This window comes from Erinaceus europaeus, chromosome 18 (assembly GCF_950295315.1).
Source record: "Erinaceus europaeus chromosome 18, mEriEur2.1, whole genome shotgun sequence".
Taxonomy (NCBI): Eukaryota; Metazoa; Chordata; class Mammalia; order Eulipotyphla; family Erinaceidae; genus Erinaceus; species Erinaceus europaeus.
Genome location: NC_080179.1, coordinates 74908099 through 74935424, shown reverse-complemented (window position 1 = coordinate 74935424; position 27326 = coordinate 74908099). Strand labels below are relative to the sequence as shown.

The 27326-nt window shown below is 46.6% G+C and overlaps 1 protein-coding gene across 3 annotated transcripts in view; it reads right to left on the bottom strand.

The window, feature by feature from the left end:
* Nucleotides 1-23614, bottom strand: part of FAM168B (family with sequence similarity 168 member B) — a 34664-nt gene extending 11050 nt beyond the window's left edge. The window contains exons 1-4 of one of the 3 annotated variants that reach the window (XM_060178183.1): nt 23583-23614; nt 15952-16030; nt 9849-9932; nt 4083-4154 (exon numbers count right to left, since the gene is read on the bottom strand). In XM_060178183.1, coding sequence (XP_060034166.1) covers nt 4083-4154; nt 9849-9932; nt 15952-16021 — 226 coding nt within the window. In that variant the 5' untranslated portion in view covers nt 16022-16030; nt 23583-23614. The other 2 variants (XM_060178184.1, XM_060178185.1) reach the window with 2 other exon arrangements.
* Between the last annotated feature and the right edge of the window lie 3712 nt (nt 23615-27326).

Genomic DNA, 27326 nt, shown 5'->3' with positions numbered 1-27326 from the left:
TTTCATTTTTTAAAAAAGAATTTATTTATTCATGAGCAAGACAGGCGGAGAGAGAGAAAGAACCAGATTATCACTCTGGTACATGACATGTGCTGCCGGGAATTGAACTCAGGATCTCATGGCTGAGAATCCAATGCTTTATCCACTGCGCCACCTCCCGAACCACTGTTCTGCTTTTCTGTCACCAAGTTGCAGATGCTACCATGATGCCAACCTAACTTCCTTGGGCAGATAACCACAGTAATGTGTCCTAGAACCCCACCTCCCCAGAGCCCTGCCCCACCAGGGAGAGACAAAAACAGGCTGGGGGTGTGGACTGACCTGCCACTGTTCATGTGCAGCGGGGAAGCAATTACAGAAGCCGGACCTTCCACCTTCTGCTCCCCAAAATGATCCTGAGTCCATACTCCCAGAGGGATAAAGAATAGGAAAGTTTCCAATGCAGGGGATGGGATGAGGAACTCTGGTGGTGGGAGTTGTGTGGAGCTGTACCCTTCTTATCCAACCAACTTGTCAATCATAATGAAATCAATCAAAAAAAGAATCACCTGCAGCAGGGACGCTTCGTAAGTGGTGAAGCCCGTCTGCAGTATCTCCTGCCCCCTTCCCAATTTCTGTCCTATCAGATAAAATGAGGGGGGTGCCTCCAGGAGCTGTGACTTCCCAAGTGGTGAAGCAGTGCTGCCAGAGTCTCTCTATTTCCCCCTTCCTCTCAATTTCTGGCTCTCTCTATCCTATAAATAAATAAAGATAACTTTTAAAAGGCTGCATCAGATCATGTTCAACTTCTACAAAAAGAAACCAAGCAAAGATAAGTGCACCTGTGTAGTCTCATTTTAAATACCTAGTAAAAAAACTTAACTACAGTGACAGAAATCGAGAGAAAAATGATTCGGAGAGGGTGGAGGGAACGCTTTGGGACGATAAAAGTGCTACAGCCTGTCAAAATTATCTAAGCGAACGCTGGCATTTGTGCATAATTTAGGCTCAAGTCAAGACAGTAAGTACTTTTTCAAAGTTAAAAAAAGTATTTTTACTTTCATAAGAGAGGCACAGACAGAGAAAGATCAGAGCACTGCTCAACTTTGGCATATGGTGAAGCATGGGACTAAACCTAGAACTTTCAAGGCCTCAGGCATGAAAGTCTGGTATGCCATCTCCCTGCCCCCACCTGCCAAACACAGAAAATTAAAAATGAAATTACATTATCAGATTATGCTTACAAGCATGTATTTTCTTTGTTGACAGGAAGGAAAACTCATTTGATATGCATTAGTTTTAAATGGTGTTTTTAAAACCAGAAGGAATTAAAATTTCCTCTAAAGAGCCTTATCAGAATTATCGCCCACTGTGTGCATGGTCTGTATTCATTAAGAATGCTTTCTCGGTGTGGTCTGGGAGGTGGTGCAGTGGATAGTGTTGAGCTCTCAAGCAAGAGGTTCTGAGTTCGATCCCCAGCAGTACATGTACCAGAAATGTCTGATTCTTTCTCTCTCTTCTTTTTCTCATCAATACATAAAATCTTAAAAATATATATTTAGGGGAGTCGGGCAGTAGTGCAGCGGGTTAAGTGCACGTGGCACGAAGTACAAGGACCGGTGTAAGGATACTGGCTCGCGCCCTGGCTCCCCACCCGCAGGGGACTTGCTTTACAGGTGGGGAAGCAGGTCTCCAGGTATCAATCTTTCCCTCCCCCTCTGTCTTCCCCTCCTCTCTCCATTTCTCTCTGTCCTCTCCAACAATGACAACATCAATAACAATAGTAACCACAACAATAAAAAAACAAGGGCAACAAAAAGGGAAAACACATATTAAAAAATGAAGTAAAACATTAAATATATATATATATATATATATATATATATATATATATAAGGGGTCAGGCGGTAGCACAACGGGTTAAGCGCACATGGTGCCAAGCGCAAGGACCGGCCTGATTTGGTTTGAGCCCCCAGCCCCCCACCTGCAGGGAGGGGGTGTCTCTTCACAAGCGGTAAAGCAGGTCTGCAGGAGTCTCTCTCTCCCCTGTGTCTTTCTCTCCCCCTCTGTTCCTCTCTGTCTTAACCAACAATGACAGCAATGACAACAATAACAATCACAACAACAAGACGACATGGGCAACAAAAGGGGGAAAAATAGCTTCCAGGAGCAGCGGATTCGCGGTGCATGTGCAGCGGCATTCATCCCAGAGCTCTCCCCAGGGTGCGGGGCGGAGGCCCCCTCTCTCCTCTCTTCTCTCTCTCCTCACACTTGCTCTCAGAAAGCAGACAATGAAAAAGCACTATGGCTGCACCAGTATGCCTCCAAATACCCCCCCGCCCCTTCTCAGGGGTGTTGATTCCCAGGCCAACAGAATGGCTTTGCCAGTCTCCAACAATCCTGAGCTTCTTTCAGTCAAAGGAAAAAAAAAAAAAAAAAGCTGGACTAAAAGCACGTTCACGTTATCCTGTGCGTCACAGACACGGTTAGGTACTCACAGTACTATGTGCGAGGATCTGGCTTCAAGGCCCTGCTCCCTTTCTAAAGGGGACACTTTACAACTGGTGAAGCAGATCTGCAGGACCCCCCAGCCCCCCCCCCCAATTTCTCTCTGTCCTGTCAAATAAAATAGAAAAAAAAATGACTACTGGGAACAGCGGATTCATAGTGCTGGCATTGAGCACAGCAATAACTCTGGAGGCAAGAAAAGAAAAAAGGGAGGGAGGGAGGGAGGGGAGGAAAACGAACACCAGGGAGCTGCCCCGGAAACCAGCAATGGCGACCCCTGGGCGGCGGCCTGTAACAGGATCACATGTACTCACAGACACCTAGAAACTACGGGGAAAGCTTCAATTCATACTTGCGACTTTATACAAAAAGTAGAACAAAAAACTAAATTTAAAACCCTAAAGCCTATAGAAGAAAAACAAGAGAAAAATTTTTGTGATTTTTTTTTTTTTGCCTCCAGGGTTATTGTGGGGCTTAATGGCAACACTGCAAACCTGCTGCTCCCGTGACTATTTTTTCAATTTTCTTTAGATAAGACAGAGAGAGACTGAGAGGGGTGGGGAAGATAGAGAGGGAGAAAAGTAAACACTTGCAGACCTGCTTCACCACCTGTAAAGTGACCCCCCTGGCAAGTGGGGAGTCGGGGACTTGAACCGGGATCCTTATGCTTCATACTATGTGCACTTAACTCAGTGCACCACAGCCCTGCCTCCGCAAAGATTTGTTTGTTTTCCCTTTTGTTGCCCTTGTTTTTCATTGTTGTAGTTATTGATGTCATCGTTGTTGGATAGGACAGAGAGAAAAGGAGAGAGGAGAGGAAGACAGAGAGGGGGAGAGAAAGACAGACACCTGCAGACCTGCTTAATCGCCCGTGAAGCGAAACCCCTGCAGGTGTGGAGCCGGGGGCTCGAACCAGGATCCTTATGCCGGTCCTTCTGCTTCAAGCCACGTGCGCTTAACCCGCTGTGCTACCTCCTGACTCCCAGATTTTTTTTGGAAACACCAAGAACAAGATCTACAGGAGAATGAAGTGATAAACTAGCATTATTAAACATAAATTCTTAATTCTTTTTTTTTTTTTAACATTTTTTATATATTTATTTTCCCTTTTGATGCCCTTGGTTGTTTTATTTTATTGTTGTTATTACTGATGTCATTGTTGTTGGATAGAACAAAGTGAAATGGAGAGAGGAGGGCAAGACAGAGAGGTGGATAAAAAGACAGACACCTGCAGACCTGCTTCACCTGCCTGTGAAGTGACTCCCCTGCAGGTAAGGAGCCAGGGTCTCGAACTGGGATCCTTACGCTGGTCCTTGCGCTTTGCATAAATTCTTAATTCTTTTAAAGATACTGTTCAGAGAATAAAGGGCCATACTGACAGAAGTATTTATGAATCAAATATCTGATTTTAAAAAAAAAAGCCATCTAAACACAAGAGAATTTTAAAAACTGACGCACAGTAAAGGATCACATTTAATCAGACAGAAATGACAAGCAAATGAAAAAACACTCAGCAGTCAGTCACTGAGTCTAAACTGAAACTATGAGATGCCCCTTCACGTTCATTCGGACGGCTGAAATGAGGAAGAACATACCGAGTGCCGGCAAGGCAGCGCAGGACCAGGACTCTCGCACACTGCTGGTGTCCAGAAAGTGGCACAACCACTCTGGAAGACAGTATAGCAGTTCCAACAAAGTCAGACTGATAGATGTGCTTGGGAGGCGGGCGGTGGCGCAGCAGGTTAAGCGCACGTGGCTCAAAGCGCAAGGACCGGCATAAGGATCCTGGTTCAAACCCCCGGCTCCCCACCTGCAGGGGAGTCGCTTCACAGGCGGTGAAGCAGGTCTGCAGGTGTCTGTCTTTCTCTCCCCCTCTCTGTCTTCTCCTCCTCTCTCCATTTCTCTCTGTCCTATCCAACAACGACGACAACAATAACTACAGCAATAAAACAAGGGCAACAAAAAGGGAATACAAGGGGGAAAAAACAAAACATATAGATATGCTTAAGAACCACTCCAGTCCTTTGTATTTCCTGCAGAAAAATGAAAGCATATGTCCATACAAAGACTTGCATACAAGTTTTCATAGCAGGTTTACCTGTAAAAGTTAAAAGGGAGGCGAGTGGTAGCACAGCAGGTTAAGCGCATGTGGCACAAAGGACAAGAACCATGTGAGGATCCCAGTTCGAGCCCCCGGCTCCCCACCTGCAGGGGAGTCGCTTCACAAGTGATGAAGCAGGTCTGCAGGTGTCTGTCTTTTTTTTTTTTTTAATGTGTTTATTGGGGAATTAATGTTTTATATTCAACAGTTTATACATGCATGACATTTCTCAGTTTTCCGTAACAATACAACTCCACTAGGTCGTCATCCTTTTTGGACCTGTGTTCTCTCCCCCACACACCCCTGAGTCCTCTACTTTGGTGCAACCTGCCAATTCCGGTTCAGGTTCTACTTGTGTTTTCTCTTCTGATCTTGTTTTTCGACTTCTGCGTGAGAATGAGATAATCGCATATTCATCCTTCTGTTTCTGACTTATTTCACTTATGCTGAATTTCTGGGGTGTCTGTTGTAATATCTCCTCTTTCATTTATAAATAAATATTTGGATCTTCTCCCTTTTTTGTTTTGTGAATCTGGCTAGAGGTTTGTTGATTTTGTTCACTCTTTCGAAGAAACAACATTTACTTTTGTTGATCTTTTGTATGGTTTTCTTATTTTCAATGTTATTTATTTCAGCCCTAACTTTAGTGATTTCTGTCCTTCTGGTTGCTTTAGGATTCCTTTGTTCTTCTTCTTCTAGGTCTTTAAGATGTGCAATCAGGCTGTTTATTTGTGCTTTCTCATTTCCTAATGTTTACTTGTGTGCCTATGAACTTCCCTCTCAGTACTGCCTTAGCTGTGTCCCAAATATTTTGATAGCTTGTGTCTTCCTTTTTTTTTTTTTTTTTTTTCCTCCAGGGTTATTGCTGGGCTCGGTGCCTGCACCATGAATCCACCGCTCCTGGAGGCCATTTTTCCCCCTTTTTGTTGCAGCCTCGTTGCGGTTACCATTTCCATTGTTGACGTTGCTTTGTTGTTGGATAGGACAGAGAGAAATGGAGAGAGGAGGGGAAGACAGAGAGAGAGGGGAGAGAAAGATAGACACCTGCAGACCTGCTTCACCGCCCGTGAAGCGACTCCCCTGCAGGTGGGGAGCCGGGGGCTCGAACCGGGATCCTTACGCCGGTCCCTGCGCCCTGCGCCACGTGCGCTTAACCCACCGCGCCACCGCCCGACTCCCTGTGTCTTCATTTTCATTGAACTCTCGAAACATTTTGACTTCTTCCTTTATTTCCTCTTTGACCCAGTAGTTGTTAAGGAGTGTTACTATTGAGTTTCCACATTTGGGGACTATTACTAATCTTCTTGATTGTTAAATGTTAGTTTAATTCCACTGTGGTCTGAGAAGATGCTTGGGATGATTTCAATGCCCTTGAATCTGCTGATGCTGTCTTTGTGGCCTAACCTATGGTCTATCCTTGAGAATGACCCATGTGGATTTGAGTAAAATGTGTATTCCAGTTTCTTGGGATGAATGACTCTGAAAATGTCCAATAGTTCTGTTTATCTATCTCCTCATTTAGCTCCCTTATGTCTTTATTGATTTTCTGCCTGGATGATCTGTCAAGTTGAGAGAGTGGGGTGTTGAAGTCCCCTACTGTGACGGTGTTACTGTTAATATATTGCTGTAGCTCTCTCAGTAGATGTTTGATGTATTTAGATGGCTTCTCATTGGGTGCATAGATGTTAATAATTATTAAGTCCTCTTGATTGATCCACTGAGCATTAAGTAGTGTCCATCCCTATCTTTTTAAATTTTATTTATTTTAAAGTCTATCGAGTCAGATATAAGAATAGCTGTTCCTGCCCTTTTTTGTGGGCCATTGGCTTATATGATAGTTTTCCATCCTTTCACTTTGAGTCTGTGTTTGTCTTTTTGATTTAGGTGGATTTCCTATAGATAGCATATTGTTGGGTTGTGTTTTCTGATCCATCTTCCTACTCTGTGCCTTTTAGTAGGTGAATTCAGGCCATTGACATTTATTGATATCAAAGAATGAAGATATTTTAATGCAATTCTTGTAGAGTTTTAGAGTGTTCTGATATATGACCTATTTATGGTGGTCTGACTGTTTATAGCAGACCTTTCAGAACTTCTTTCAGGGCAGGCTTGGTGATAGCTGATTCCTTCAACTGCTGTTTGTCTGAGAAGGTTTTGATGCCTCCATCTAGTCTGAATGACAGTCTAGCAGGATACAGCAGACTTGGCTGAAAGCCTTTCTCATTGAGCACTCGATAGATATCTTGCCATTCTCTTCTGGCCTGTAGTGTTTGTATGGAGAAGTCTGCTGCTAATCTTACGGCTTTTCCTATGTAGGTGACTCTTTGTTTTTCTCTTGCAGCCTTCAGGATCCTTTCTTTATCCTTATTCCTTTCCATTCTAAATAGGATGTGTCTTGGTGTCTTTAAGTCTGAATTAACTATGTTTGGGACCCTCTGGGCTTCTTGAACTTTGTCTTTGATGTTGTCTACACTAGATAAGTTCTCAGCTATTATGGCCTGAAGAATGCTTTCTTTCTCTCCCTCTCTTTCTTCCTCTAGTAAGCCAATAATGTGTATATTATTTTTTTTAAGTCATCCCATAAGTCTCTGTTGTTTTCAGTATCTCTTAATCTCTTTTTGAGATCTCTTCCTTTTTAGTTGTCTCTAATTCATCCTTGATCTTGCTAATTCTGTCTTCAGCCTCACTGATTCTATTCTCTCTGCCCTCTATTTTCTGGAGTTCATCTATTTTGTTACCCTGTTCTGATACTGTTTTACCTTGTTCAGCTAGTTGAGCTCAGCTATTTCAGCTTTCAGCTCTCTAATATCCTTGAGATAATTAGTGTTTTCCTCTAGAGTCTCATTTGTTGTTTCTGCATTTCTGATGACAATTCTTTCAAACTCTTTACTCACTCCTGTTATTTCCTTAACTAGTGTTTGGATGTTGACCTTATTATTTTGCGGTTCAACCTTTGAGGGGCTTTTAGCTGGACTCTTGTCCTGGTTCACTTCTCCAATATTTCTTCTTACTGGTTTTACCATTTTATATAGTATGTTATGAGGTCCCTCTCTCAGTACTTTTCAAATTACTGATCACTCTTGCCTGAATTGATTTGTGTCTAAGTAAGGTGATCATAGGGTTCACAGTTGTGGAGATTGACAGTTGTTTCAATTTTAACCCCTGAGTTGGAGCTCAGTGCCTTACAAGCCTCTTTTGTTTTTTTCCTTCCCTGTAGGCTATGGGAGCCTGAGGGCTTTTAAACTACAAGTGGGCTTCTTAGCTTAATCACTGACTCCTGACCAAGAGATAAAACAGGGTGGGGCAGAGATAATCCAGTGGTTATGCAAAGAGACTCTCACAGCCCCACTGCTCAGCCACTGAGGTCTAGATTGTCTCCTGAGTTTCCTGGTTACTTCTCTGACCCCTGGTGTCAGCACAGGGCCTCCTTGCTGCTGCTCCAGATTCTGAGAGCAGCAGCAATGGAGACTCACAGCTGCATTTGGTGAGTCTCAGGGGAGTCCTCTCCTCCCTTCAGCCGTCCCCTTGTTGCTGAAACAGACTGGAGGTGGTGTCTCAACTGATAAACTGCCAAACTGTTACCAGTCACTTAATCTCTCCCTAGGCTCCTCTCTGTCCATGAGCCACACGTGTTTGCACTCACTGGTGATTTTCTGCAGGTATCTATCTTTTTCTCCCCCTCTGTCTTCCCCTCCTCTCTCCATTTCTCTCTGTCCTATCCAACAATGACATCAAGAACAACAACAACAATAACTACAACAATAAAACAAGGGCAACAAAAGGGAATAAATAAATATTAAAAAAGAAACTGCAGATAAGTCAAATGTCCACTAACCGGTGAATAAATAAGCAAGCTGGGTTACCTCCACCCAATGGAATACTACCTAACATAGGAACGGAGGGACTGCTGACACATACAGCTGGAATGTCAGAATAATTGTGTTGCATGGAAGAAGCTGGTCCCAAAAATGTCCATCACTTTTTAAATATTTTAGAAAACAGACCAGTGAAGCCTAAGTGAGATTACAAAAGAGAAGAAGAAAGATCTTGCTCTAGGTCGTGAGGGGTCTATTTTATCTCGAAGCCCACACCTTAAACATTCACCTTATTTCTCTTAAGTTTCAAGAGCTGCTTAAAGGCGGTGAGCTGCACAAAAGGAGTGATGTCAGTCACTGTTAACGGAATCTACTGAGTGGCAGCCCTGCTGAACCAGTGGAGGAGTAAAAGGTCTATAACAGACCCCAAAAGACATATCATGTCATTTTAGTTAAGTGGAGAGAGAAAGTGTGAATAAAAGCCAGATACAGGGTGGTGGTGCACCTACATTACAGTGCCCAAGGACCTGGGTTCAAGACCCTGGTTCCCACCTGCAGGAGCAAAGTTTCATGAGCAGTGGAAGCGGTGCCGCAGGTATGTTTCTCTCCCTCTCTATCCCCTTTCCCTCTAAATTTCCCTATCCTATCAAATAAATAAAGTTTAAAAGCATTAATATACATACACATTTAAAAAGAAAAAGAAAACTCCTCTTCCACTGCTGAAGCAGTGTGGCAAACTGCAGTGCTGGTGCAGGAAATGAGTTGGCACTCCAGTGCAGGTTCACATGGAAGAGTCCCCTGAAATGACTTTGCTTCTCGAAGGCCGAGTCAAACCAATCCCATTGTAAACTATATCAGATTTTCAAAAATCTAAAAGCATCCTCATACACCTTATATGGAAAGCAAGACTTTCTCCAAAACTACTACCTAAATGCTGAAGTATTGGAGAGAAGTAAAGAATTATCTGAAAATCCTGTTTATTAACATAGCAAGATGATCTTTAGTTCCTGTGATCAACACTGTTCATAAACAGATGTCTAGTTACCTGTTAAGAAACTGACTGAAAACTGTGGGAGGACACAAGAAATGTATTATCTGGCAGGGCCAGGCGGTGGCATACCTGGCTGAGAGCACACTACACTGCGCAGGACCCAGACTTAGGGCCCCAGTCTCCACCTGCAGGAGTGAAGCTTCACAAACGTGAAGCAGTGCTGCTGTAGGTGTCCCTCTCTCTTCCTAATTCCCCTTCTCCCTCGATTTGTCTTTGTCCAATAAATTAAAAAAAAAAAAATTAAAGTTGTACATTGCACTGTCCACAAAGCTAGTTTTATGAACTGTGACATCAGTGTGACCCCAAATCCCAGTTCAACACCATTCCTTTCAGAATGCACCCACTTTGCACCTACAACCCCCCCCCCCCCATCCAGCACATATGGCCAGCATACCTGTTTGGAAGGCTGGGTTGGCTCCAGGGTACATGTTGGGGGAGTAGGCAGGAGCGGCTGCTGCATAGCCCATGGGGAAGCCAGCTGGAGAGAAACACACAGAAACAGTCTGACATCATCACTTGAAGAGAGACCATGATTTCACAGCCAGGGCTCCAGAGGCAGGTGCTGACACTCTTCACCCAGAGCCTGGCTCAGAGCACGAAGTACACCATATGCCTCTAGCTCTGACTTTTCCTCAGAGTACAATAGTCTCAATTATAAGTTTACCATTCAAATCTGTAAATGGATCCAAAACTTCGAATACTTCTAGAGGCTATTCATGAATCATTTAGCAAGAGTTAGGAGCGTGCTAAGAGCATCTCATGCTAAAGGGGTTCTGTGTAGCACCACAACAGATGGAACTGGGAAAACCCAACCTCACAGTTTATGTAAAAGCACCTAATCTCCAAAAAGGATGAGAGGACCTAGTGGGGGTTGTATTGTTATGTGGAAAACTGAGAAGTGTTATGCATGGACAAACTACTGTATTTATTGTTAAATATAAAACATTAATCCCCAATAAAGAGAATTAACCAAAAAAAAAGCACCTAATCTTTAAAAATTGAAATGAGTGAGTCAGGCGGTAGTGCAGCGGGTTAAGCACAGGTGGTGCAAAATGCCAAGAACCGGCTTAAGGACCAGTTCGAGCAGGGCCCCGGCTCCCCACCTGCAGGGGGGTCGATTCATAGGTGGTGAAGCAGGTCTGCAGGTGTCTGTCTTCCTCTCCCCCTCCTCTCTCCATTTCTCTCTGTCCTATCCAACAACAACAACAATAATAACCACAACAATAAAACAACAAGGGCAACAAAAAGGGAATACATATTTTTTAAAAAATTGAAATGAAGAATCCTTAACAAGACTAAGTTACAACTCAGAATTCTTATAAACAAAGAGGAAACATCAAAGAAGACACAGTTACAGTCAAAGCCCTGGCCACCAGCAGAAAGACAGCAGTGACCTTCTGCAGACCTCCTCAGGCCTGGAACACTTGAGGCCCACCCTCAGACACCCTTTTCCTACCCCTCCAATACACATTTCACAACAATGCCACCCACTGTGACAACTGAAGCATTAGCAGGCCTTCTTCCCGTTCAAGCCAATGTCAATGAAGCAGGTCTGCTGGTTTCACTACCGTCAGACTAGCTGTGAGCAGTTGGCTTCTCTACTCTATGCCCTCAGTTCAACCTCAGGGGCCCCTGGGACACAGGTATCTTACATAGGAATCATTCTTTTTATTTTTTATTTTTTTATTTTGTTGCCTCCAGGGTTATCGCTGGGGTTCAGTGCCTGCACTACAAATCCACTGCTCCTGGAGGTTATTTTTCCCATTTTGTTGCCCTTGTTGTAGTTGTTATTGTTGCCATATATATACATATACATATACATATATATATATATATATATAATTATAATAATTTTTTTAACCAGAGCACTGCTCAGCTCTGGCTTTTGGTGGTGTGGAGGACTGAACCTGGGACTTTTGGAGCCTCAGGCATGATAGACTCTTTGCATAACCATTATGCTATCTACCCCCACCCCTAGCTTTTTTAAAGGTTTCATTATCTGAAAAAAATCAAGTACAAAACATCACAACCTACATCATATCCTCTATGCATCTGCAACAGTTCTCACAACGCTCTCTTTTCTCTCCATAAACTCTGCCAATAAACTCTCGATGAAAACCACCTGCAAGATTTCTTGTCTTAAGTCTCGGGTTCCTCCAATACAACTGCTAAGTTAGCTTGGCAACTTCCTATCCTAACCCTACTTCAGTAGATTTTAACTTTTTACTTAAATTTTATTTATTTGAGCGAAGCAGGAGAGAGACACTTGCAGCACTGCTTCACTGCTTGTGAAGCTTCCCCTCTCTGCTGGTGGGGACCAGGGGCTTGAACAAAGGTCTCTGTGCTTGCCAACTTGTACACTTAATGGGTGTGCCACTGTCTCCTCCCCCACCCCCATTATTTAACAATGAATCCACCTGACCTAAAATGAACCAAAGTGTATAGCAAGCGGTTCAAACAAAATAATTTCCAGAAACAACAGAATGCCCTCTGTTCCTTCTCTGTCCATCCCTTCTCCCTCCATCCCATCAGCCAAATCGGCCACCACTTTGGGCTAACTCCAGTTCAAAGCTTTCCAACGTGGCTGCAAAAAATCCTTAAAGGGGAGTCGGGCAGTAGCTCAGCGGGTTAAGTGCAGATGGTGCAAAGCACAAGGACTGGCGTTAAGGATCCTGGTTCGAGCCCCCAGCTCCCCACCTGCAGGGGAGTCTCTACACAAGCAGTAAAGCAGGTCTGCAGGTGTCTATCTTTCTCTCCTCGTCTTCCCCGCCTCTCTCGATTTCTCTTTGTCCTATCCAACAACGACGACAACAATAATAACTACAACAATAAAAAACAAGGGCAACAAAAGGGAATAAATAAATAAAATTATTTAAAAAAAAAAAAAAAACCTTAAAGGGAACTTGTGAAAAAACTCCTGCCTAGGACACCCACAAACTCCCTGTCTTAACTGATGTTCAGTGTGGCACCGGGATCTCCAGCTTCTAATCTGCCAGACAACTGTAGCCTACAGTGTTCCAATCACCAAGGCTGGCAACCACTACTCCTTGCTATTTCTGCTAGCTTTCCTGGTCACACACATTGTCTTCCTGAAAATGTTTCTTACAGTGAGTTCAACTGTCTCCTTCAACATGAAGACTAGAAGATCCCAAATCCTAACCACTTCATCAAAACAAGAAATGCAAAAGCAGAAATAAACAAACGTAGTAAAAAAGCCAAAGAAAAAATAAGAAATACATGCACATTATTTGGACAAAGGGTTACACAATTAGTATATAAACGACTTTGGTAATTTCTCTGTTTATAGAGAGGAGGAGAAAGACAATGACCCCGCGGCTTCCCTCAGAGCACTGGGGGTTTGAACCTCGCTCGCGCACGCGACAAAGCAAGCACACTAGCCAAATAAGCTGTTGTGCTGACCGTTAGTATACAAATAGTTTTTAAACAAAAACAGAGCAAATAAAAGGAAAAGAAAACCTAGCATGGGAAAAATACCAATACAGGACACAGAACTACCAACTGTAACTACATAGATATCATTTATTTATTTATTTGTTTGTTTGTTTGCCTCCAGGGTTATTGCTGGGCTCGGTGCCTGCACTATGAATCCACCGCTCCAGGAGGCCATTTTTTCCCCTTTTGTTGCCTTTGTTCTTCATCGTTGTTGTTGTTATTGCTGTCATTGTTGTTGGATAGGACAGACAAAAATCAGAGAGGAGGAGAGACAGACGTCTGCAGACCTGCTTCACCACTTGTAAAGCGACACCCCCCTGTAGGTGGGGAGCTGGGGGCCTGAACTGGGATCCTGACGCCGCTCTCTCCTGCGCATGCTCCAAAGGCAATGCAGCTGAAGACTTGACTATGAAGTCCCCACCCCAAGCAGAAGTCACACAGTTCAGGGGCCCCAAATATCTCTACTGATTATAAATTCTTAGCAAAGATTCCCACCTCAGAGAGCAAGCAGAGATTAGCTGGGGGAGCCAGTGAATGGTGATTTTAGTCTGCATCTCCACTAGCAGCAAGACCCTCAGGAGGTGCCATACTCATGAGGGGTGTAACTCTAGTCCCATCCTTCAAGGGCTTATGTCTTTAATAAATAAACCATGTATTCATTAACACCAGATGGAGACAGAGAACCAGAACATCACTTGGACAAATGTGATGCTGGGGATCAGATTCTGAAGCCCATGCTTTGAAAGTCTAATTCACCAAGATCCCGGCTCCATATCTCAGTTTCTGTACTTTGTGGGAGAGACAGCACAGTGGTTATGCAAAGAGACTCTCACACCTGAGGTTCCAAAGCCCCAGGTTCAATCCCCCTCACTACCAGCCAGAGCTGAGAGCAGTGCTCTGGTCAAAGAGTAAAACATAAAGAAATAAACTGATAAATAGATAAATAAATCAATCTCACTATGTATAGGGCTGGGACAATAGGATAATGGTTATGCAACATACTTCAATGTCTGAGGCTTTGAGGTCCCAGGTTGAATTTCTAGTAGCACCATAAGACAAAGCTGAGCAGTGCTCTGGTATCTCTCCTGTATCTCTCATTAAATAAAAACATATATACTACAGAGGGCCTCGTGGGGGTGTATTGTTAAATGGGAAACTGGTGAATGTTATGCATGTAGAAACTATTGTATTTACTGTTGAATGTAAAACATTAATTCCCCAATAAAGAAATAAATAAAAAAAAAACCAAACATATTTTAAGGGGGAAAAAAAAGAAAACAAAAGATCAGAAAAAAAAAAAGTGACTATATTCACAAAGGTCCTCAAAAAAAAAAAAATGTGCAAATCATGGTCTGGGAGGTGGCACAGTGGAGAAAGCATTGGAGTCTCAAGCATGAAGTCCTCAGTCTCTGGTAGCACATGTACCAGAGTGACGTCTGGTTCTTCCTAATAAATAAATCATCTCCTAAAACAAAGCACATATGCTATGTACATGCATACACTCCCTGGTGGGCAAAGGGCCAGCTCAATGAACAAGCACACGAAAATCTCACTCACTTTCACATTTAGTTGCAGATATTTCTGTTGCTCTTGAAGTTACTATATATTTGTAAAATGCTTTCAATTTTCTAGGGTTTTTTTTTTTTAAAAGACTATCAGTTCTGGGGCTGGGTGGTGGCATACCTGGTTGAGTGCACATATTACAAAGCGCAAAGACCCAGGTCAGGGAAAGCTTTGCAAGTGGTGCAGCAGGGCTGCAGGTTATCTGTCTCTCCCCCTCTCTATGGCGGCTGTCGCTCTCAATTTCTGGCTGTCTCTATCCAATAAAGACAATACCAAAAAATAAAATATATATTTAGGGGGCCAGGCTGCAGCACAGCAGGTTAAGTGCATGTGGCACAAAGCGCAGGGACCGGCCTAAGGATCCCGGTTCGAGCCCCCGGCTCCCCACCTGCAGGGGAGTCGCTTCACAGGCGGTGAAGCAGGTCTGCAGGTGTCTGTTTTTCTCTCCCCCTCTACCTCCCCATCTCTCTCCATTTCTGTCTTATCCAACAACATCACTGGCAACAATAACGACAAGAGCAACAAAACGGGAAAAAATGGCCTCCAGGAGTAGTGGATTCGTAGTGCAGGCACTGAGCCCCAGCAATAACCCTGGAGGCAAATATATATATATGAAAGAGATTATCAGTTCTGTCATACTGTCGAAACCTGCAGTGAAACTAGCATTGCAAGCAACTACTCCTGACTATCTGCTCTTTCTGACCAGCCAGCTTCTATCCCTCACATAGGCTTCATCCCCTCTCTCATGGACTAGGCTGCATTACTTGACTCCAATAAGAAAGGGGAGCTATGCCTCAGACTCAAATGACTCAGTAAACTTCCTCCTTCACCCAGGCACAGAAGCAAAGTCCATTCAGAACCCAGCCCAGGCCTGCTGTGAATCCAGAAGCAACAGCTTACAGAGAACTTCCCTGCAGTGCAGGACTTCACAAGCCCATAGTCGGGGATGGTCAGGAGCAAAAAACACAATGGAGAGAAGTGAGACCTGGGACCAAAACCCAGCCAAAACTGAGGAAGTGAAACTGAACCCAGATCCGGTACAGAAGCCAGATCTGAGTCCCATCAGAGCCACTAGACTGAACTCCTACCTGTTGTTTCTTCAATTCTACAAACCATTATTTTCTTCCCCATCTAAGACATCTGAACTGGGTTTTTCAATAACTGGGTTAGTGACATAGAAATAATGAAAACAGGGAGTCAGGCGGTAGCGCAAGAGGTTAAGCGCACGTGGCGCAAAGCGCAGGGACCAGCGGTAAGGATCCCAGTTTGAGCCCTGGCTCCCCACCTGCAAGGGAGTCACTTCACAGGTGGTGAGGCAGGTCTGCAGGTGTCTGTCTTTCTCTTCCCCTCTCTCTCCATTTCTCTCTGTCCTATCCAACAATGATGACATCAATAACAACAACTACAAGAATAAAGCAATAAGGAGAACCTAAGGGAATAAATATAAAGACAGACAGAATGAAAACATTTAGCTTGCTTACCTGGATAGCCAATCCCTTTGGCGTTTGCATAGAGGGCCCCAGAAGACCCAGGGCTGTAGACAGGGTTCATGATTTCAAAACTAAGAAGAAAGGAGGGAATGATTCAGTCAAGGATTTTTTTTTTTCAGCATCAATCTCAAAAAATAAAAAAGGTTACAAGAGTCTTTCCTCCAGCCTCCCATAAAGCCAGGTCCTTCAGCCTGCCCACCTAACTACAGATGGCAGACGAGGACCACCAAAAGTCCAGCAGGTGCTCACATGAATACAGCCAACTTTTCAGCTCTTTCCAGACCAACGGAAGCTAAGGAAAAGTGCTCTTCATGCCCCAGACCTTAGCTAATGGAACAGCGAGCTGTACAGTCCAAATATCCCAGTAACAGAAAACAGGAGGCTAGATCTAGTCAGAGCGAGAAAGGCCACGCAGCTGCTTTTTAACAAGGATTTAAAAGCATAGGTCTGGGAGTATATAGAGTGTGAGGGAAGGGTAAGATTGTAGCACACACGCACCACTCACAGTAACTAAAGGGTGTGAGCAGCCTCAATGCCATCATCAGATGACTGGCGAAAGAAGTCATGGGATATATAATCCATGGAATACTACTCTGCAATCAAAAAGATGATGTGTCTTTTGAGACAAAATGGATGGAACTGGAAGTGATTATGCTTAGTGACGTAAGAGATGAAAGACAACTACCAGATGGTTTCACTCATGTGGAAGAATTTAGAGAACTAATACACATGAACTAGGAAGGAAGGAAGGGAGGGAGGGAAGGAGGGAGGGAGGGGACAAGTAAAAGGGAAGGGAAGGGAAGAGGCGGAGCAAGCAAACTGTTTCTAAGACTTGTGAGAACTGGTAGGTGGTTATCTTGAGGAGATGGAAAGGGAGCCTGGTGGTGGGCGCACTGTAGAACCATACACTCTAATCTTATACTCCAAGCTTACACTCTAATCTTACAATCTTGTGCTTTTTCTTTTTTTAGTGGCAGAGCAGCACACTATCTAAGTGAGCTATTTCACCTGCCCTTATCTTCATTTCCTTTTTTTTTTCCTTAAAGATTCCATTTACTTGTTTATGAGAAAGAACGGAGGGAGAGGGCCAGGACACCAGACACCACTTTGGCACATGTGCTGCTGGGGACTGAACTCAAGAAGTCATGCTTGAGAGTCCAGTGCTCTATCCACTGCACCACCTCCCAGACCACTAATCTTACAATTTTGTAACCCACTATTAATTACAATAAAAACGGAAGAATAATAATATTGTAGCATATACAGTAAATTCTATTTTCCACAGACATGTTCAACTCCAGCACAAAACAAATGAATGTCTAGGACGTCAGGCTCAGAAAGAAAAAAAAAAAGCTAAGCAAAGTCATGGGCCCTTCGGAATATAACTAAAATAGGCCTACTTTCTATAAAACGGAGACCCCGGGAGTCGGCCGGTAGCGCAGCGGGTTAAGCGCACGTGGCGCCAAGCGCAAGGACCAGCATTAAGGATCCCGGTTCGAGCCCCCGGCTCCCCACCTGCAGGGGAGTCGCTTCCCAGGCGGTGAAGCAGGTCTGCAGGTGTCTGTCTTTCTCTCCCCCTCTGCCTTCCCCTCCTCTCTCCATTTCTCTGTCCTGTCCAGAAAAAACACTATCATGTGTTTACTATCTTCCCACCAGCTTCCAACTACAATGCTGGCAGAGAGCAGGGGCCTGTACCCCAGTACTGCAGAGCAGTCAAGTGGGCAGGTCAATTACCAGCCGGCTTCACTTTTCCCCTGGGGAGCTGGGGCCTCATGTAAGCACAATGCCGCCACTCCAGGGCCAAATGTCCATTCAGAGAGAGAGAGAGCCAGAGAGCGACTACAACACTTCCCTTTTGGTGCCAGGTCTTAAACCTGAGCAGCAGATAGCAAGGCACATGTCCGGCCATTCCAGTCCTGCACGCCAGCTTTCTATAAACACGTGCCAAAAAACAGATAAAACACAAAGGAAAAATCCCACTCAAATGTTCAGCTCATCTGATTAAGAATATTCAAAACCGGGAGTCGGGCGGTAGCACAGCGGGTTAAGCGCAGGTGGCGCAAAGCACAAGGACCGGCATAAGGATCCCGGTTCGAGCCCCCGGCTCCCCACCTGCAGGGGAGTCGCTTCACAGGCGGTGAAGCAGGTCTGCAGGTGTCTCTCTTTCTCTCCCCCTCTCTGTCTTCCCCTCCTCTCTCCATTTCTCTCTGTCCTATCCAACAACGACAACAACAATAATAACTACAACAATAAAACAACAAGGGCAACAAAAGGGAATAAATAAATATTTTAAAAAATAAAAATAAAAAATATTCAAAACCAGGGGGCCGGGCGGTAGCAATAGTGGGTTAAGCACATATGGTGTAAGGATCCCAGTTCAAGCCCCCGGCTCCCCACCTGCAGGGGAGTCACTTCACAGGGGGTAAAGCAGGTCTGCAGGTGTCTGTCTGTCTCTCTCCCTCTGTCTTCCCCATCTCTCTCCATTTCTCTCTGTCCTATCCAACAACGACAACATCAATAATAACTATAACAACAATAAAAATAAGAACAGCAAAAGGGGAGAAAAAACTAAAAAAAAAAACAAGTTGCATTTGAATTCAAGCTACACAGCAGTTACATTTTTTATGAGGACTTTTGCCTCTCTTGAAACGAATCAAGCTTTTAAAATCTAAGTAAGGGGTTCAGAGGTGGTGCACTGGGCCGAGTGCAGACGTCACGGCGCACAAGCACTCTGGGTCAATCCCCCGGTCCCCACCTGCTGAGACAAAGCTTCACAAGGGCTCTAACAGTGTTGCAGGTGCCCCTCCCTAACTCCTCCGCCCTCTCAATTTCTCTTAGACTCTATCAATCAATACATAAAATATGAAAAATGAATGAATGTGGCTTTTAAGTTCCAGAGAATTTAAAATCATAGGTAATACGATTTACACACAAGGCTAAAAGCGTCTTGTCATGACGCCAGGGTCTCTCTGTGTCTATTTAGCAGCACCAGCAAGTGGACCGGTCGTGGAATCACACACGTGTGAGAAGGAAGAGAGAGGGAGAGACCACACACACACACACACACACACACACACAGCCCTTATCCCCTGGTACCACAGGAAAGCACTAAACACAGGGGAACTCCACCTGTGACGGATCTCTCACTTTCTGTCCCTCTGTCTTCCTAAAATTAAAAAGAAGAGGACTGTGAAGACATGATTAAGAATAGGCCAGGTATCAGATGGTGTAAACACTTGCTGATTTTAGGGCCAGTGATGTAGGTCAGGGGTAGAGTGCATGCCTGGCATGATGAAGCCATGGAGTCGATAGCTATACTGTTAATATCGGTAGGTATGGTGGGCCGGGAGGTGGCGCAGTGGATAAAGCATTGGATTTCAACCATGAGGTCCTGAGTTCGATCGCCAGCAGCACATGTATCAGAGTGATAGCTGGTTCTTTCTTCCCTACCTTTCTCATGAATAAATAAATATATTTTTTAAAAAAACACATATATAAGGTAGGAAATGATACCTTATATATGGTATGATAATAGAATTTTGTCTATATAACACTGTATGATGCCTCTGAAAATACACAGAAAGTAAAAGGATAAAAATGACATATTGGGAGTCGGGCGGTAGCGCAGCAGGTCAAGCGCACGTGGCACCAAGCACAAGGACCGTCGTCAGGATCCCGGTTCGAGGACCCAGCTCCCCACCTGCAGGGGAGTCGCTTCACAGGCGGTGAAGCAGGTCTGCAGGTGTCTGTCTTTCTCTCCCCCCCCCCCCCCCCCGTCTTCCCCTCCTCTCTCCATTTCTCTCTGTCCTGTCCAACAACGACGACATCAATAACAACAACAATAACTACAACAATAAAACAACAAGGACAACAAAAGGGAAAATAAATTTTTAAAAAATTCTTTAAAAATGGCACACTGAGGGGCCAGGTAGTGGTACATTCACTTGAGCACACAAATTATCTTGCGCAAGGACCCAGGTTCAAGTCCTGCTGCCCATCTATCTCCCCCTTTCCTCCCAATTTCTGTCTTTATACAGTAAAATTAAAATAAATCAAAAATATTTTTTAGGGGCCAAGCAGTGGTGTACCTGGCTGAGCTCAGTTATCATGCTCAAGGACCTGGGTTCAAGCCCCTGGTCCCCACCTGCAAACAGGAGGCTTCACAAGCCGTGAAGCAGGTCAGCAGGTGTCCCTTTCTCTTCCTCCCTGTCTCCTCTTCCTTTCTCAATTTTTCTGTCCTTTTTAGTAAAAAAAAAAATATATATATATATATATATATATATATATATATATATGAAAGTATATAAAGGGAGTCGGGCAGTAGCGCAGCGGGTTAAGCGCAGGTGGCACAAAGCACAAGGACCGGCCCAAGGATCCCGGTTTGAGCCCCCGGCTCCCCACCTGCAGGAGAGTCGCTTCCCAGGCGGTGAAGCAGGTCTGCAGGTGTCTGTCTTTCTCTCCCCCCTGTCTTCCCCTCCTCTCTCCATTGCTCTGTCCTGTCCAACGACGACATCTATAGCAACAGTAACTACAATTTTTCCTGCAACCTAAATATATATATATAACACATACATATATATTTTAACCAGAGCACTGCTCAGCTCTGGTGTGGGGGGACTGCACTGAGTCCTTGGAGCCTCAGGCATGAGAGTCTGTTTGCATAACCATTATGCTATATACTCCCACCTCCTAAATAAAATGTTTTCAAATAGACTACGGAACCAACTGATCGTCAAAAGGGTTTATTTTTCAGATGCATTTACGCTAGGGAGAGAGGCATGCTGCCTACCTGATTCCACCCCCAACCCGCAAAGATCATGTGCGAGCGCGTGAGAGCACTGCTCGGCTCTGGCTCTGGTTTATGGGTGTCGAGGAGGACCGAACCTGTGACCTGGAGCCTCAGTCTCGAGTCTCTTTGCATAGCCATTAAGCTATCTTGCCCCCCCCCCCAATACTCTTGGTGTGCGGTAACCCTCTTCACCTTCATTTTTTAAGTCATTTATTTACTTACTCTTGTTACCCTGATTGTTTTATCACTGTTGTGGTTATTATTATCGTTGTCACTGATGTCGTCCTTGTTGGCTAGGACGGAGATAAACGGAGAGAGGAGGGGAAGACAGGGGGGGGAGAGACAGACAGATACCTGCAGACCTGCTGCACCGCCTGGGAAGCGACTCCCCTGCAGGTGGGGAGCCGGGGGCTCGAACCGGGATCCTTAAGCTGCGCGCCCCCCCCCCCCCACTCCCTCCTTCATCTTCAGCACCACTCATTTCCCGCCTTTCAGAAACGCAAGTATCGGGGCTGTGAGGTGGCGCACCTGATTGAGCGTGCCTGTGCCAATGCACAAAGACCCAGGTTCGAGCCCCCGGTCCTGCAAGGAAAGCGTCACAGGTGGTGAAGCAGTGCTGCAGGGGTCTCTCCATCTCCCCCTTCCCTCTCAACTCCTGACAGTCTCTATCAAATAAAGATAATTAAAACATAAAAAAGTGGCCCGGGAAGTGGCACAGTGGGTAAAGGCGTTGGACTCTCAAGCATGAGGTTGCCGAGTTCAATCCCCGGCAGCACATGTAACAGAGTGATGTCTGGTTCTTTCTCTTCTATCATTTCTCATGAATAAGTAAATAAAATCTTTAAAAAAAAACATTAAAAAAATACAGGGAGTCAGGCGGCAGCACAGCGGGTTAAGCGCACGTTGCCCAAAGTCTAAGGACCCGCTTAAGGATCCCGGTTCGAGCTCTGACTCCCCATGGGGAGTCGTTTCACAGGCAGTGAAGCAGGTCTGTAGGTGTCTGTCTTTCTCTCCCCGTCTTCCCCTCCTTTCTACATTTCTCTCTGTCCTATCCAACAACTACAACAACAATAATTTAAAATAAAAAAAAAAAAAACACAAGGGCAACTAAAGGAGAAACAATAATAAATAAAAAAAAAGAAAAAAGACTGGAGCTCCGATTCCCCAGAGCCCTGCCCTACTAGGGAAAGAGAGAGGCAGACTGGGAGTATGGGTCCACCTGTCAACACCCATGTTCAGCGGGGAAGCAATTACAGAAGCCAGACCTTCCACCTTCTGCATCTCACAATGACCCTGGGTCCATGCTCCCAGAGGGATAGAGAATGGGAAAGCTACCAGGGGAGGGGATGGGATGCGGAGTTCTGGTGGTGGGAACTGTACCCCTCTTATCCTATGGTCTTGTTAGTGTTTCCATTTTATAAATAAATTAATTAAAAGAAAGAAGAAGAAAAAAGCAAGAAAGAAAAGAAAAGAAACGCAAGTGACGTGGGCATTCCCCGCTCTGACTGGATGGGCATTTGGAGCCCAGAGAAATCGCTGCAAAGCCCCCAGGCTCTCAGGGGGGCCTGGGCGCGCTGGCTCCTTCCTGCGGGACAAGGCGAGGACGCATCCCTGCACCGGCCTGGCATGCCCAGGGCCTCCTGCGGGCGGGGTGCGGGGGGGGGGGGGGGGACACGGGCGGGGCGCGGGCGGGATACAGGCGGGGGGGGGGGGGGACACGGGCGGGACACAGGCGGGGTGCGGGCGGGACACGGGCAGGACACAGGCGGGGTGCGGGCGGGACACGGGCGGGGTGCGGGTGGGACACGGGCGGGGTGCGGGCGGGACACAGGCGGGGTGCCGGCGGGACACAGGCGGGGTGCGGGTGGGACGCGGGCGGGGTACAGGCGGGGTGCGGGCGGGACACGGGCGGGGTACAGGCGGGGTGCGGGCGGGGTACAGGCGGGACACAGGCGGGGTGCGGGCGGGACACAGGCGGGGTGCGGGCGGGACACGGGCGGGGCGCGGGCGGGGTACGGACCGAGCCCGCGGCCTCTGCTGGGAGCCCGGCCCCTCTGCGGCCTTTCCTTCCCTCCTTCCCGCCCGGCCGCAGGCCCGTCTCCGGCGCGCTCGCACCCGGGCAAAGGCGGCCCGGCCTCCGAGACCCGCAGCGCGCCTCTCGGCGGGGCTGTCACGGCCCGTCGTCCCGCCGCAGCGAGTCAGCCGCTGAGCCCGACCGGCCCGGACCCGGGGCCGCCTCCCTCCGCGCTCCGCCCACGTGGGGCCCCGCGAGCTGCACCTGCCCGCGCGCGCCGGGAACGGGGCCGCCCCGCCGGGAGCGCAGGGGGCCCCGGGCCGCGGTCAGGCGCCGCCCCTCCCGCCGGCGGTCGCGTCACGTGGCGGCCGGGACGGGGGTCCCCGGGGCCGCCGTGCAGGGGCTCCCGGGGCGCAGCCGCCTCGCCGCCCGCGGACAAAGCGCCGCGCGCCCGCCGCCCGCCCGCCCCCCGCCGCCCCGCACAAAGCGCCGCACTTCCGGCCGGGCCGCGCCGCCACCGCCGCCGCCCCGAGCCGCGCTCCGGCCCGCCCGCCCCGCCCCGCCCCCACCGCGGCCGCCGCACTCACCGCGCCGCGAGGCGCCGCCCGGGCCTGGGAGAGCGCGCCGGCGGCCGGGGGGCTGGAGGGCGGGCGCCGCGGGGACCGGCTCCGCCGCACAGCTGAGGCGCGAGGCCCAGCTCCTCCGCCGCCGCCGCCGCCGCCCGCCGCCCGCCGCACTCCCGCGCAGGCTCGGCCCGACCCGCCTCTCGCAGCCCGCGCTCCCCGCCGCCCTGCCCGCGCAGACACCGCAGCCGCCGACCTCACTTCCGCCCGGGGCGCGCCGCGGCGGGGACGCGCGGGCACGTGATGAGGACGCGCCGGGGGCCTCGCGGCGCGGCGTGCGCGCTCCCGAGCGGCTGGAGACCCGGATGCAGAGGGGGCGGGGCGCGGCGGGGCGGGGCGGGGCGGGGCGCCCACGTGGCTCATTGGCCCCCGGGCGCTTCTCTCGCCTCCTGCCGCTCTGATGTTTGAAATGTTTGATTTTTTTTTAATTAATTAATTTATTTTTACTTATTTGTCTCCAGGGTTATCTCTGGGGCTCAGCGCCTGCACCATGAATCCCTACTGCTCCTGGAGGCCATTTTTCCCCCCTTTTTTGTTGCAGCCTTCTCGTTACTATTGTTGTGTTGGGTCGTGGGCTCATTCTTGAGCACCGAGCTAGTCTCTCCTCCATTTTTTATTTTTTTGCAGGTTTTTTTTTAAATTAATTTATTTATTTTCACTTTCCGTTGCCCTTGTGGTTATTATTGTTGTAATTGAGGTCGTCGTTGTTGCATAGGACAGAGAGAAATGGAGAGAGGAGGGGAAGACAGAGAGGGGGAGAGACAGACAGACACCTGCAGACCTGCTTCACCGCCCGGGAAGCGACTCCCCTGCAGGTGGGGAGCCGGGATCCTTATGCCGGTCCTTGCACTTAACCTGCTGCGCTACAGCCCGACTCCCCTGTTTAGAAATTTCTATACCAATAATAAACAGGACTAGTAATATATATATATATATATATATATTTTAAATATTTTTATAAAATTATTTTCCATTTTGTTGCCCTTGTTTTTTTATTGTAGTTATTATTGTTGTCGTCATTGTTGGATAGGACAGAGAGAAATGGAGAGAGGAGGGGAAGACAGAGAGGGGGAGAGAAAGACAGACACCTGCAGACCTGCTTCACCGCCTGGGAAGCGACTTTTGGGGGCTCAAACCGGGATCCTTACTCCGGTCCTTGCGCTTTGCGCCACGTGCGCTTAACCTACCGCATTAGCGCCGGGCCGAAACGTTTTATTTATTAATGAGAGAGCCAGAGCACCACTGTGGCACATGCAGTGTTAGGGATGGAACTAAGGGCCGCATGCTTGAGAGGCCCACTCTTTTATTTTTTTATTAGTGATTTAATATTGATTTACAAGATGGTTAGATCGGGCGGTGGTGCAGCCGGGATTAAGTGCACGTGGCGTGAAGAGCAAGGATCCGCACAAGGATCCCAGTTCGAGCCTCCCTCGAGTTTTACCCTCATCTCTCGATTTCTCTCTGTTCCATCTGATAGCAATAATAACAGCAACAGTAAACAACAAGGGCAACAAATTGAGAAAAAAAAAAATAGCCTTCAGGGGAGTTGGGTGGCAGCGCAGTGGTTTAAGCGCAGGTGGCGCAAAGCGCAGGGACCGGTGTAAGGATCCCGGTTCGAGCCCCCGGCTCCCCACCTGCAGGGGAGTCGCTTCACAGGCGGTGAAGCAGGTCTGCAGGTGTCTGTCTTTCTCTCCTTCTCTCTGTCTTCCCCTTCTCTCTCCATTTTTCTCTGTCCTATCCAACAACAATGACAGGAATAACAACAATAATAACTACAACCATAAAACAAGGGCAACAAGGGAATAAATAAATAAATATTAAAATATATATTTAAAATATAATATAACATTTATTTACTTAAAATATATATTTATAATATAAAATTATATTATATTTATAATATAAAATATATATATAGCCTTTAGGAGCATTGGATTTGTCGTGCAGACACCAAGCCCCAGCAACAACCCTGGAGGTAAGAAAAAAAAAAAAAAAAAGGTCTATTTTACCAAACACAATACAGACCTGATGCAGCCCCTATTAAAATTGTAAAATTGGGAGTCATGCAGTAGCACAGCGGGTTAAGCACATGTGGCGGGTTAAGCGAAGGACCAGCTTAAGGATCCTGGTTCAAGTCCCGTCTCCCCACCTGCAGGGGAGTCGCTTCACAGGCGGTGAAGCAGGTCTGCAGGTGTCTGTCTTTCTCTCCCCCTCTCTGTCTTCCCCTCCTCTCTCCATTTCTCTCTGTCCTATCCAACAATGACGACATCAATAACAATAATAACTACAACAATAAAACAACAAAGGCAACAAAAGAGAAATATTTTTTAAAAAGTAGAACATTTTTTTTTAAAATGTGGAATGTGGGAGTTGGCGTAGCACAGCGGGTTAAGCCACGTGGCACAAAGCACAAGGACCGGCCTAAAGATCCTGGTTCGAGACCCCCCAGCTCCCCACCTGTAGGGGAGTTGCTTCACAAGCTGTGAAGCCGGTCTGTAGGTGTCTTTCTCTCCCCCTCTCTGTCTTCCCCTCCTCTCTCCACTTCTCTCTGTCCTATCTAACAACAACGACATCAATAATAATAACAACAACAATAACTACAACAACAATAAAAATCAAGGGCAACAAAAGGGAAAATAAATTTTTAAAAAGTGGAATGAGTTTAAATTAATAGAAAAATTATAAAAACCCTTCGGTTAGTTTTCCCTATCGTTAACATGTTACACAATCACAGTATAGTTGCCCCAACTAAAAATTACTAATTGCTACTAAAATCAAGACTTCTTTTTTGAAATTACTCATTTTTTTCTTGAACTTTTTTTTTCCTGCCTCGGGGTTTCATCTAGGACATCACAATGCACGTGAGGTTTCTCATGTATCCTTTCAGTGTGATTTGTCTGATCTGTTTTTCATAGCTAGAGTGGGGCTATGTTTTTGTGGAAGTGCCACAGGAACCAGTGCCATTCTCATCATATATTCCCAGAGGTAACTCTTTTTTTTTTTAAAAAAAGATTTAATTTATTAATGAGAAAGATAGGAGGAAAGAGAGAGAAAGAACCAGACATCACTCTGGCACATGTGCTGCCGGGGATCGAACTCAGGACCTCATGCTTGAGGGTCCAAAGTTTTATCACTGCGCCACCTCCCGGACCACCAAAGGTTATCAACACTGAGGGATGCATTGGATCGACCTTCTCGTGGTGCATCCCGTGAGTACCCATGCATTGGGGAAACTGATGATCCTTCCTAGCCAACTGAATCCACATGGATCCCAGTCACTTTCAAAGCCAGCAACAAGCAGCTCCTGACAGCTTTCAACCTGACCTGTTGACTGGCTACGGAAGAAGGGCAAACGCTAGAAGAAGAAGAACACTGACTCATTACTGATCATGTTAACCTTGGTCATGTGGTTGGAATCATGCTTGTTAGGTTTCTGTGCTGTTCTTTTTGAGAGGAAGTCACCATGCACAGCCCATACTCAGAAGTAAGGAAGGTGAAAATTGCCATCTCTTCAGCCTGGGGAGATAGCACAATGGTTATGCGAAATGACTGTCATGCCTGTGGCTCAGAAATCAAGTACCACCATCGACTAGAGAGAATAGACACTTCCTCTGGATGGTTTGCAATTGAGTAGAAATCCTCTTGTCAACTGAAATAGTCAGCTCTGTGAAGCAATTCAAGGAGGAGTTTACTGAGATATTGAGAGTAAATTGAGGATTGAAAGCTGAAGAGATAGCATGGGCCTCCCCTTTCAGCGATGGTGTCATCCTTCTGACGTCTTAGTCTCAGTTATGTGTGGTTTGTATGGGTGCATTAAGTGCACAGAAACTTCACAATATCACTTTACTGGGGGTTAATGGTTTACAGTGCAGTTGTTGACACATGGGTACCATTTTTCATCTCCCTGTGAAAAGTGTCTACAGAAACACCTCCAATTTAG